Source organism: Struthio camelus, chromosome W, assembly GCF_040807025.1.
Source record: "Struthio camelus isolate bStrCam1 chromosome W, bStrCam1.hap1, whole genome shotgun sequence".
NCBI lineage: Eukaryota > Metazoa > Chordata > Aves > Struthioniformes > Struthionidae > Struthio > Struthio camelus.
The window spans coordinates 34,457,775-34,471,156 of record NC_090981.1 but is presented as its reverse complement, the minus strand read 5'-3'; the positions used below and the strand labels follow the sequence as shown (position 1 = coordinate 34,471,156).

Here is a 13,382-nt window from a genome sequence, read left to right as displayed (position 1 = left end):
ATTAATATTGTATAAAATTATCTGCCTAATTATACACACTAACATTTATATAAGGCATTGTAAAAAGCCACAAATCAGAAACTGGATGTAAAACTGGTACGTACTGTGAAACTCCTACATGTGAAAACGCAATTGGTAGTTTACTGTTAGTACTCTACTTGACTGCAAATACGTTTCACATTCTAGTTATTAAAATGTTAAATAACTCTTCACTTACTTTTCTTAGTGTTAGTACATCAATCTCACGGGGCACAATAATGCACTATTCACAAAAGTTCATAGCAATTATTTTCTTGTTATTAATTTTAATTATTAATTTATAACCTAGCATTACATAAATAGCAAAGGCCACAAAAAACATTAAAAAAACCTTGCCAGTTATACATCACAAAAAAGGACTGAACACCTCAAAATAGAACAGCATTTTAAAGATAGTCATTAATGGCTGGAGTTGTTACACTAAAAATTGCTTTTTAAAAACGGCTTTGTATTTTACTAAGCCTGATGCAGTATGGATTATTGCTTTAAAAATATACATATGTTTCCTGGCAATCATGCTTTTATTACGTAACACATGCACTATGACTGTGACATTTCAGGAACTGATTCACCCGAATAATTAGTGTTTTACTCTAGCAATATTTAAGCACAGGATGTATGCCTTTTATTCTATTTAAACATGGCTAGTAGAGAAATCTTTTTCATAAAATATAATGCAAAAATCAATAGTTTTCTATAAGTCACATAATGTCACTAGCTAGACTATGTATGTCTTTAGGGATCTGTATTCACACTTCTATTCTGAAATAATTCTGAAAAATTAGTTAGGAATAATAATGAATGCAAACTTTTTGGTTAACATACAGAGAGTCCTAACTTTATCCTTTATTGTGCAATGTTTGCATTTTTGCACGTGGGAGATTTTAAAAGTCACCCAGTGATTTTTATAGTGCAACCGTATGCTAGATAAAGATATTTAAGCTGTCAGTATAAACTGCTTCTGTTTTCATTTTGCATTTAATTTCAATGCCAGACTCAAGGCATAAATTTTTCATCACCTGCAATGCTATGAATAAAAGATTAAAAAAAGAACTGAGAAGAAATTCTAACACATGCGGTGCATGCAGCACATTGTGCAGACACACTGTGCATAACTAGATGCTTAATTTCCATCACTTTTTCCTACGTCAGGAACACTATTATTTGGGTTCATACATCATGCAGCTAATTTCCAACATTTCAGCTCTGCAGAATTCAGATTTACCCAGCTCTGGACAAAATAATCCATTCAACAGTCTTGAAAACTGGAGCCGAAACACATATTAGTAAATTCACATAGTATTTTCTTAGCATTACACAGAATATGTCTCCTGCCATCTAATGTTGGCAAGTTAAGTACTATTAAAATATTTCAACAGCACACATTCTTACTTTACTTCCTGAACCAGCAAACGAATTAATCTCTTCCTAAGTTCAAAGAACTAAGAATCACTAAAAATTTCCAAGCTAATTTCAACTCCTCATTAAGGCTCACTTCACATTTTAAGCCGAAGGATGTGATCAATCCCAAGAGGTAAACTTATGGGCTCACTCTGACGGAATTTTTTATTTAGCACTTAAGAGTGTTTTTAGTAGCACTGTGCATCTTCATTTTTATTTCATTAACACTCAGAGGGCCTTGGATGAAATTCTGTTTCTCTCTCTCCAACAGCCTCTGCCGGAGAAAGAAATGTGCTGTGGAATACACCATTTTTAGCATTAATACTAGCCTTTTATTTATCAGAAAATATTTGAGATTCATAACCTGACTTTCACAGAACAACAAACTCTCAGGTACACCATATATTCAGTCCAGCCAAAGGTCTTTTGCACCATGTCTGGAACTATTCTGCAAGCATTAAAATATTGTTCATCTAAGAAAAAAATTACTCTATACAATACTTGACTTGAATGTAATCACTAGTCAAAAGGTGTCTTAAAAACTTTAGAGAAGAAGTTTGAAAAGTAATTGCTAATGCTTTAGCACTAAGAAGTACTGAAAGACCTGTGCTAGGCAATATAGTGCTAGTCCAGACTCCAGCCTTCACAGACTGGGGTGAGGGCTTCCAATTGAAAAGATACACTTAACGGATGATAGCTGGATTAATGTGATTTATGGCTCACAGGACTGATAGTGGGATATAAAGCATTTTACTAGTAGGTTGCTTGTTTGAATGGCAGCAAAGCTGGTGAAAGTCATCACTGCTGAAGAAGTTTTAGAAAGTGTATAATGTATAATAATGTATAATAAGTTGTTGCCATAAACCATTTTTAATGCTTTTACTAAGAATTCAAGCAGACAAAAAAGAGTAGAATGATATGAATACAGAACTACTTTCACATCCATTGAAAAGTTGTACCTTTATAATGGACTGAAGCATACAGAGGGAGTTGCATGACCTTTGCACTCATTGCACTCATTTGCACTCCCTTTGTACTTTTTCTAAGCAAACAAAATTATTTCCATCGCTTCAAGCTGGCCACACCCAAAAGCAGAATTAACGATTTATTTTTAATGTGGCAACAGCAATGGCAGTGACATAGTTATTGATAACTCATTTCACAGTTTCTGGCATCAGCTTTTCAAGGTGCTAAGAACTTCGGGCTTGATCCATCTTCGACATGTACTTAGCTTTACTTTGTGCTGCATAAGCGGGGTTCACTTTTGGGGACCTGAGCTCTCTTCTAATTAAATTTAGCAAATGACAGTCTAAGTATAGAGTGACTTTATCATACCAGTCAGCTGGCAATGGCCAAACGTGAAAACGTGGCCGCTGACACAGGAGTTTAGCTTTAGAGAGAACCACACATTTTTGCCTTTTAAGATTTAATTTGTGAGCGCTACAAGATATACAATTATGTTACAATCTCTTTTCGTAACTCTCTGGAAGTGTAGGAGTAACCTGGGCATGCTAACTATGAGCTTATACATATAGGAGCACAAATACAAAACGGCCAACAGAGAAGCGTTACACTTTTAAATGCGCTCCCTTAACAGTGCAGAATTCAAGGAATTAAGGTAACTGTGGAAACAAGTACAAGGGAATATGAGAATGTCCCCTGCAAAATGCATCAAAAATCCTCTCTAGTTCTTTCCACCAGTATTTTAAATCAATAGTGGTTTCAAAATGAATTGGCAGTTACAAGGGTAACACTTTTTTTTCCCTGTCACATCCTTAGAGAAACAACTTTAGCCTATACTTCTGGATCATAGGTTCCATCCTAAATTCACAGAAAAGATTGGAATTCAGAAATGGGAGGGGGAAAGGAAGGTATTTTAACAGGCTTATGAAGAGGGTTGTGAGCACTTGAAGAAAATATACCACTAGTCTCAAGCCACTTTCTGTTTCTAATCATTTCTTCATTACCGAGACTTTTTTTCCCCAAAATGAGAAAGTGTGTTGTGACTTTTACAACTGTATCTATGGATGAAGTCACCAAGATAATACCGTACATGCATTTGACTCCTTTGAACTGATTGAATAGCCAACTGAAAATATATAGACAAGATGCTCCTCCTTTGGGTTCAACTACCAACACCATATTCAGCATATGAAACTCACTCAGTTTAAAACAAAAGGTAATAAAGCATTGATGATTTTCCACCATGCGCTGTGTGCAGTTAGTCTTCTCTTGCTAAGGACGTTGAGGAAATGAGGCCACGGTACACGTTCCCTCGTTGACTGCTATGCTGCACATCACACATTTTTAAATTGCTCTCAACGTTCTTCCTCTTTTAAATAGATTATTTTCAGTGTTACTAACAATTTACACATATGAACTAACGATAAGCGCTCTTCTCCTTTTACAGGAGCGATGCATAAGTTTACTTCATTCTCTTGTTTACCCGGGGAAGTTATTTCAATGTTGCTCAAACAACTTTCAGTTTTGAATTTCCTAAATATAAAATCGGAAAACTTGGAAATTTTAGCCCTCTTCTGAGTAGTGCTGAATCTGAGTTCATTTAGATTAAAATATTTAGATTAAACAGATTTATCTGTTTTTAACTTCAGACTGATACAGAATATCTGTTTGAACAGATTACATATTATTATTTAATTACAGCATAAGCACTTAATTCTAGAACTCCACAATATAATAAATCTGTGAAAAGTGTTTTACTGTATTTATTAGCTAGTCACTCATTTACTGTAGAGATCTACTTTAAAGTTTCTAGGCTAAATAGGATGAATTTAGGAGCTAAATTGTTTTCTCATTATGAAGCAGAACCACAGAACTTGGTGGCAGAGGTGGAGTACTGTCATTTGAAATGAGCTCCTTCAGCGCGCTCACTGAGTTTACAGTGCTCTTCAGTAGTTTCCACTTAGCCTTAGCTCAAGTTCACATGACTTTTAAGCTTTGAGCCCACTAGTATATTATAGCAAAACAATTCCACTTATAAAGCTCCACCCTATCTCACTGCTAAGTAGTACTTAAAATCACTATACAATGATAATTCTAATATGTTTTCACAGATAATTAGTACTAATTTAAATTGATAATATAAAAATGCAACATAAAGGGCTAAGAAGTTGATAAAAATCATTTTTTAGTATTCTAAGTTCGCTTGCCTACCTACAACTCAAAGATTTTCTTTCTTTCATAATACACTATAATATGGTTACCAGTGCATTGAAATTCATCTTGTTAGAATGGTAGTAATATATCCCACCAGGACTACTGTTCCTAGTAGCAATTTAAAATAATTATTGTGAGACTTGATGCTAGACATCAGGTTTGCAATAGAATTACAATGAGGGAAGTGTATTAGAGACAAAACATTGCTGGAAGAAAACTTCATAATGGCGCAATTTGGAACTAAGCCTCAATTTTACAGTAATAGATTCTCTTTATGATGGCACAAAGGAGTAAATGCACTTAGCAAATTTAAATCTATTATTAATCACACTTTGTGGATTGCAGTGCAGAAAGGAGAAAAGAAATTAGCTTTTTAAGTATGTTTCTTATATAAAACAAGTTCTACTATGAAGAACATTTTACAAAAATCTCCTTGTTATAGCTCAGAAATACAGCAAGTCGTCACACTGGAGAGAGTTAGAGAGGCTCAAAATCTTTCTAAAATAGTTTTAGAAGTCTTCATTTTCAGATTAGAAGTTACTCAAGTCAGTACTCTACATCATCAAAATACTTTCACTTCTAGAAACAAAATATCCAGCAAGAAAGACAAAATAAATTTGCATTCAGCCATGCTTGCTTACGCTAATCACTCTCCTTGAATGGAGGGAGGTATTTGTACTATCCTTGCTTCAATTATACCATAATTATATCAAAGCAAAGTCTCCACATTTAAAAATATATAGAGTAGTTCACACATTTACAGACCTTTAGGTGTTCTCAAAAGATATTTATGAGAAAATAATTGAAAGAATGGAAGATTGGAAATCCAATATGGATTTTAGCAAGCTGTCACACAGCAGTGGAAAACAATAACATTCCTTATGCCATCACTGCGAAAAATTTTAGTTTTTATAACCTACATTGTATTTTTACTTCTGCCTTAAAAAATGACATATACATTTGGTGTATCTTTTATTTCATGAATCACATTTTTTAATAAAAATTGATATATCGATATATTAAAATGGCAGATATAGGTTTTTTGCTATCACTCATCCTTTAAGTAAACATAAGTCTGGCATAAACAGTTCAGACGAAAATAAAACTACTAATTCAGGCATATAAGCAATACGATACAGATATCTACCAAAACAGCAGCATATGAAAGCTAATAGTCATTTTCAAAGGCTATATTAAACAACACATTTAGAGCTAATTGGACACTTCTTTTATAGTTAATAAATTCACATATACTAGCTTTAAGAAGGAGTTTAAGTTTATATCCAGCTACATTTTAACCTGACCATCTAAACTGCTTTCAAAATTATTGTCGGGTAGAGTATCTTTGGATTTTTAACTATTCCAATTCCACTGATTCCCAAACCACTGCTAGACAGTAAACGTATGCCCACACTACCGTCTGCATATAATAGAAAGATTCCAAAGCTATTTTTAGATGAACTAACTTGTATAGCAGAAGCACTCTACTCTCAGCAGCACAAGCTTCATGTGGGCTAATTTACTCTGCCTCAGCAAGGAAAATTAGCCTGCAGGGAGCTCCAGACTGCTTAAGTTAGATGGTTTCTGGTACCTGAGGTACCTCATTTAAAATATCCCTATACTATTTTTTCAGCAGAAAGACACTCAGCCAGTCTATCAGATAAAATCAAGAAATGGTGCTATGTCAACGGCTTAACATGAATGAACACATCATACCCCATACCTCCTCTATCGTTTTCCCAGGGAAGCTGCACACTCATTGAATGAGGGGATCATAATAAGGCCTGCAGAATGTTATATGCGATAACATTATGAACCAAAAGTTCAATTAGGCAAAATGGCTTTTTAAAAGAGTGAAGCTGAAGAGATGGCAGGCAAGTCCATTCTTCCACTTCCATTTGCAAAAGGAGACGTCACTAAAGGAAAACAGGGAACAGATGAAACTACTTGATCTTTACCCATCACCTAGAAGAGGTGATATAGCATTACCTGCTTTAATGATTACACATCAAGTGTTGAGATAGCTCATCCTACCAGAATCAAGAAAAATCTTCATTTTCATTTTTTCAAAAGTAAAATTTTAAACCTACAGAAAAAAGCTTGAAAACGTGATTCATGCTCATCTGAAGAAACAAAAACCATCACACAAATAAAAGGAGACACAATTTCATAAGTTAACATTATCTTTAGATAAAGTCATGCCTTTGCAGAGTCTGACTCAAACCATGAATGCTTGTGATTGTCACAGTTTTTCAGAGCCATACTTCATTTAAAACAGACTATGCAGTCAAAAATCTTTGGGGATATTAGACATTCCACTCTTCACTGTCTTTTCCTTCTTAAGCCAGTGTGTCTATGTCACATGATCATTCCTTTAACAAAAAAAAAAATGCAATTCATTAAATATCTGGCACTCAGCACTCCTAAAGGAACAATTTCTTAAAACCTCACAAATGGTTAGAGCCACATATACTAATGCCTCATGATGATGACATGGTATATATCTGATACAACTTGCTGAAAAAGACTCTTAGCGCTGTGCATGCCAATAAGAAGGAATTCTATGTTTCTATTATCCAGATTTCCAACAGGAATTCTGCTATAAACCTATTATCTTTGCCCAGTCCATATACACTCATTAGTACAGTTCACAGCATGCATAATAATAATACAGCTATAATATTTTAAAGCCATGCCTTATGGTTACTAGATCAGAGTATAAGAAGGTCTGCAGTCTTGCAATAGTCTTCATATCATTAAAAAGTCCAACCCCAAAGCAGCCATAAAAAAATACAGACTTGACCACAGCTGGCAGGATGTTTTAAAGTCAGCCTGCAGTCAAGGATTACACCCATGCTGTGTGTCACACTGACTCCACGAAGCATCTCTTCATCAAAGACATCAAAGAACGGCATTTCTCACAGACTCTCATTCTTTTCCTCTCTGAAATATTCAGCCTAATGATCATAGGTCACCACACTAAAATACTTACTAAAGAGAAAACAAAAGCCTGTCAGGTTGTCAGGATAATTTATGAATCACATAGTGTTGTGCTAAAGAATAGGAAAAATAAAAAATAAATATATTGTAGTGACTGTTCTCAAGATTGATGAAAACAATTCTGATTTTATGCAACTTTAAAGCCCAATATCACAATCTAAATAATACAGCAGAAAAATGTTCCCATAGTGTTCACCTGACAAAATCTATTAAAACAAGAGCATATCTTTAGAAGAGCCTCTTACACCAATTCAAGACTACCAGTGTAATCATATACCTTTAGGAGGCTGCCCTGAAATTTTTTTTTTGTCTTTTGAGAATTTATTGTCTTCAAAACATGTAAATTAGAATTACTTCTATTTATACAGTAACTATTCCGGGACAGGGGTAGTGTGCTCTGACTACAGCCTCTAGACTAGGCCACCCACAATGCGTAAAAGGAAAAGTATAAGTTAAATCTGGCTAAATAATTTATATAGGTTTAGCATATGTTGGTTCCACTTGAAATCTCCAACACCGGTTCAATGACAGCACAAATTTCTTTTCCATAATTAAATAATCTTGGGGCAAGTCCAAATTATGTGAAGCAGAGAACCCCACAGAGCAATTTCTGCAGCAAATGTCAGAGGTATTAGACTCTATATCACTTAGACAAAGGGGTATAATATAGGCAGATTATTAATTTCTAATTGGACTAAGGGCAGGACATTTTTTTTGTCTCATATTACCATAGTTTCCAATTTTCAATGTAAAAGTGCATGTGTGTATTTCCCACAGCAGCATGAACCAGGACATAAGAGAGGATAGGGATCTCCATCACCCTGAGTAATGCTCCCATGCTTGTTAAAGTTGTAAGTGTCTAAAACAGATTCTGAAATGAATTCGGCTTTCAGATGAAATAGAGTATAAAGCTCGTTTAAACAAACTTTATATTTGCAAGCTTGCAACGAGGGAAGATGAGGGATTAGTTTTGCCCCTAAACGAATACAAGTGAATAAGTCACTCCACAGAGAATTACTGGCTACCTACTCAATATTACCAGATGATCTCACTTCTGAAGTTCAAAAAGAAGGTAGATGGAAAAATAAGTCCTTCCAAAACTATGCAGGCCTATGATAGAGTAACAGTTGTAAATTCAGTTTATTTTGCCACCCTAAACACACAAACAAAAAGGCATAGGATGACCCTCACTGGCAATCAGTTTAAAATTGTAGAAGGAAAAACAGTGACTAGTTAACCAGGAAGCTCAATGTCATAAGATAACTGAGACTAATAAATTGGCAAAATTTTAAAACAAAAGACATTACATGGACATAGTTGAAAGAGAAATATATAAAATAAATATACTAGACAGCACTACTGTGCTTCAGAGTTTAAATGAGTCATTATACACACAGAAACAAGCTTCCCCTAAAATCAGGCTTTCCCTCAATGTTTCACTTCCTATGAGGCAACAGAACAAGCGGTGCTGGCTTTTGCTGAATACAGGTTCTTTGCCAAGGTGACTCACTAGCCTCTTCCCTTACAACAGTTCCAAAATAATTCTGAGATATTCCTGTCGGGTGTTCTTGCATCTCTTAAACAATGATTGACATCTATTCAGCCCTAAATATATTATCCTCCTAGTCTGATCTTCAGCACTGCGATCTGCTTATTCTTTTCCAGTGTCTTTTGTACCTGTGCTACCGTGACTTTCCTCTCCCAGGCTGTTCTCCTATTGAATGCTCTTCTCCTGTACCTTCTCTAATAACTCTGTAAAAGGTCTTGTCTCTTCACATCTTTCCCTTCTTTCTTTTATAGTCAAACCTCTAATTTAGAATTTATTACTCTTACTATCATTCCTCTGCTCCTCCTATCATTGCTAGCACTCAATTTTGACTCTGAAAAACTTGTCAATCTTCCTTTCTCTTGTGTCTTCTCTCCAATTGTCCCTTCACTATCTGCTCCTAAATGTCATGCTATTATCTTGGAATTTAGGTTAAAAATCTTTCTATTCCCTAATGCTTTTATTAAGAAATCTCTCTCTCCATTTTCAAATCCACAGTTCTGTCAGTGGGGTAACTATCCAGCTTCACTACCCTAGCATCTTCTAAATAATTCTTGGTCTTTTGCTTTTTCTTCATCCAGACTCTTACCTAATCCTGATATACCTCATTATTATCTTCACCAAATCTTTCTTTTGCACATCCACTACTTGCTTCCAGCTACCTTTCCAGTCTTCTATTCACTTGCTATTAAAACGCATATCAATAGCATGATCCTACATAGTGAATCATTTTCATCTGTTACTCCACAGTTGACTGGCCTAACCCCTTTCTTACCACGTGGGTATTGCAAGGCCTTTGAAAGATTTTTTTTTTTAATGCCTTCTAATAATAATTTGTAGTACATTTTCTGAATTTGACTGTCAGCTCCAGGGAGCTGACAGGGGACAGTCCTTTCGGAATCATTGTTCATCCTGGTTGGTAAACTGCCATGATTATGTGTGTTACTCTATGAAATAAGCAGTATGATAGAAATAAGAGCAGCAAAAGAAGTCAAACTTCAGGGGATTAAAACTGAGAAGAGGAAAGAGATGTTACAGAGGATAATGCCAAAGAATACATTTAATTTTTTGGTACTGTAGTTGTACAGTTTCAGAAAGATGCTAAGAATTCAGGTTAGTTGGGATATTGGCTCAGTCTGTTTCCAGAAACCGACTGCATTTGATCTTAACTCTAGCTGTCTGAAGAAATACAGCTTCTATAATGACTGAAATTCAAAACCTAAATCGTAAAAATGTAGGACTGGAACTACGTTACAACTGCCTGATCAGAATTGGTGACCTGATTGACTGCCTAGGATATGCTGAGGGAGAGTCAAGAGCAAGAATGCAACAGTAATGGGAAACTTATACCCTGTGAGTTGGAGAAATATCACATTGTGACCTGATGATAAGACTAAATTTGTGGACATGGTCAGCAATTGATTGATGGAGCAGTCTGCTTAGAAGCCTGTGAGAGAAGAAACCTTTGACTTGATTTCAAGAAGAACACCAGACCTGATTTGAAACGTTATTGTCAAAAATCCACTTTATAACAGCAACTGTAATGCACTTAAGTTCAACATTCCTGCAGAAGTGACAAACCACCAAAATACTGTGCAACTGTGCTTCACTTCAAAAAGCTGCATTCAACTTCAGCACTATCATTCTGCTACATACAACGCAAGAAAAGCTTTATATACCAAGGAGAGGCAGTTCAGATTTAAATTCTTGTAGGCAGTGTAAAGACAAGGAATACTATGTTGGAAGCAGAAAGCAAATGGTCACTTCAAGGAACAGAAAGGGCAAAAAGAATTTAACATAATTAGACAGCAGGGAAAAGGAGGTTATTAAAAGCATGAAGGTATTATTCAGAAAGTTGAAAATAAAGACTATCATAAACTGTAGCAGGTTAGGTATAAAAACACAATAAGACAGTCCAGAAGAGAGTTTGAGTAAATACTCACAAAAGGCATAAAAAGCTTATAGTAATGTTTTTTTAAACACATGAGGAATAGGCATTCTGCTTTACAATTCAAAGGGCTAGCAGATGATCACTTTAAACCACCCTGATAATTAAGAACTAGAACGTGGTAAGTGTGCCATCAATTTTTAAGATGTGTTCCAGGGATTATCTACAAACTGGTAAACCTCACAAGCGTACCAGGTAAGTCAGTACATCCCAAAATAAAGAACAGAATTTGTGCACAGATAGATAAATACACTAGGTAAATAAATACACTAGGTAAGAGTCAGTCCAGTGCCTGTAAAGGGAAGTCATATGTCACAAAGGTATCAACAATCAACTGTCAGGTTTATAAAGGAGATCTGTTTAATATAGTCTGCTCAGATATTCAAAGGTTTCTGACAAAGTCCTTCACCAAAGCCTTCTAAAGAAACTAAGCAGTCGCAGCAAAAAAGCAAGGTCATGACATGGATAAACTTTGGTTTAGCACAGGAAACACAGGTAGGAATAAACAGTCAGTGCATGTCAGAGCAATTCCACAGGCATCCAAGCTGTTTAATTTATTCATAAATGACAAATAAAGGGTGAGTGAAGGAATGTGAGATGACAAAATTTTCTGATGATACTAAGTAATTCCAAACGGCAAAGTGAAGAACTGATTGTGGAAAAAAAATAAGAAAGGCCTCATGACACTGAATTACTGGGCATTAAGATGGCAGACGAAATTCAGCAGAGACAAATGCAAAGTGATGTATAAGGGAAACACAATCCTAACTTTACCTACATAAATGATGGGCTCTGAGCTGATTACTACCATCCAGGCATAAGATTTTGAGGTATCTTGGGATTTAAGCATTCAGATTTAGTAAGAAAATAGAGAAGAGGATTATACTATGGAATGGATATAAATCCAAGGCTTGCTCACATCTTGGATACTGTATGCATTTCTGGTTCCTCCATCCCTCTACCTCAAACAAAACAAAACAAAATAAACCCTACCACAGTAGAACTGAATAAGGTACAAAAATAGGTGAAATTATTTCAGCCTGGAAAAGAGGTGACCGAGTAGGATGTGATAGAAGTCTACCAAACTTTGAGCAGCACAGAACTGGTGACAAGGAACCCACTTTACACTATCACCTCCAGCACAGGAGCTGGTGGGCATAAAATGTAGAGAAACAGGAGCAGGTTAAAAACAAACAAAAAGAGGTGGTTTTTCACATAATGTGTAACTAAATTATGGAACATTGTGGATGCTAAAAGATTACATGGATTTGAGCGGAGAGTAGAAAGGTTCATGGGTGAGAAATCTCTCATCAGTTATTAAATATAAAGACGCTTCCTGTGGTTAAGTCTCTGAGCCAAAAACTGTTGAAGACAAGAGACTACTCTGAGAAACATCACTCTATTTCCCATCTATATGCTCCATTATAAGTATCTACTTTTGCTTTCTGTAAGATGGGAAATTTGGCCAGATGACTTCTGGTGGCTCAGCCCTGCCATTCTTATATTCTTAGGAGTTTTGTCACAATTCTTCTGGGCTGCTAAGGTTGAGGCAGAATAGCAAAGGTGCTGAGCCAGGTTTTACCGGTCCTGCTTTTAGACAGTACCTCAGAGAAGGCTTAAAACTCTTTTAAGATTGGCCTTGGAAAAGCACACTGGACTTGAACAATTTGCCTTGTAATGAAGGGCAAAGTTGAAAACAAATACACTCAACTTTTTTAAAGTCAGTTCATTCAATACATAAGAGACTTTAAATCCTTCAGTTTCACAGTAGAAACGTCACTAGGTTTATTATGCTGTATTCAGGAGGGTATCTACTAATATCTTCTTTATATTAATACACAGATTTGTACCATCTACTTTGGCTACTTTAGGCACCTAATTAGAATGAATCAGAATACCTAAAATTAGTAACTACCTACATAAAAGGGAGCAGAAGTGTTTCCAGATGGACCTAAATTAAATGCATAAAGACAGAATCCATAATCCTCTAGTGTTTCTTCTACTCTACCTAGTATTTGCTACTTATTAATTTGGTCAGAGAGGAGAAAAGAAAAACTAATGCTTCCCACATAAATACCTACTTAATTATTAAGAAATAAAATTCTTACAATCAAGTATTGGCATTTTTAATGCCTTCTGTTGACATTTCCATTACAAATCTATCTCAAGGCTAAACTAATTCTGACAATGGCACTTTATGAGAGAAATAAATTACACTTTTGTAATTCTTTCTCTTTCAATATATTTCCTAATAAGCAAACTAAATTCACA

At 35.4% G+C, this 13,382-nt stretch overlaps 1 protein-coding gene across 18 annotated transcripts in view; it reads right to left on the bottom strand.

Moving 5' to 3' along the window:
- Window positions 1-13,382, bottom strand: part of LOC138064345 (uncharacterized protein KIAA0825-like) — a 262,588-nt gene that overhangs the window by 62,554 nt on the left and 186,652 nt on the right. Inside the window, exon 22 of one of the 18 annotated variants that reach the window (XM_068926413.1) lies at window positions 6,848-6,989. The exons of the other annotated variants lie outside the window; for them this stretch is intronic. Within the exon in view, the coding sequence (XP_068782514.1) occupies window positions 6,971-6,989 (19 nt within the window). The 3' untranslated portion in view covers window positions 6,848-6,970. Of the gene's footprint in view, window positions 1-6,847; window positions 6,990-13,382 lie in introns of those variants that run through there. 18 annotated transcript variants of the gene reach the window in all.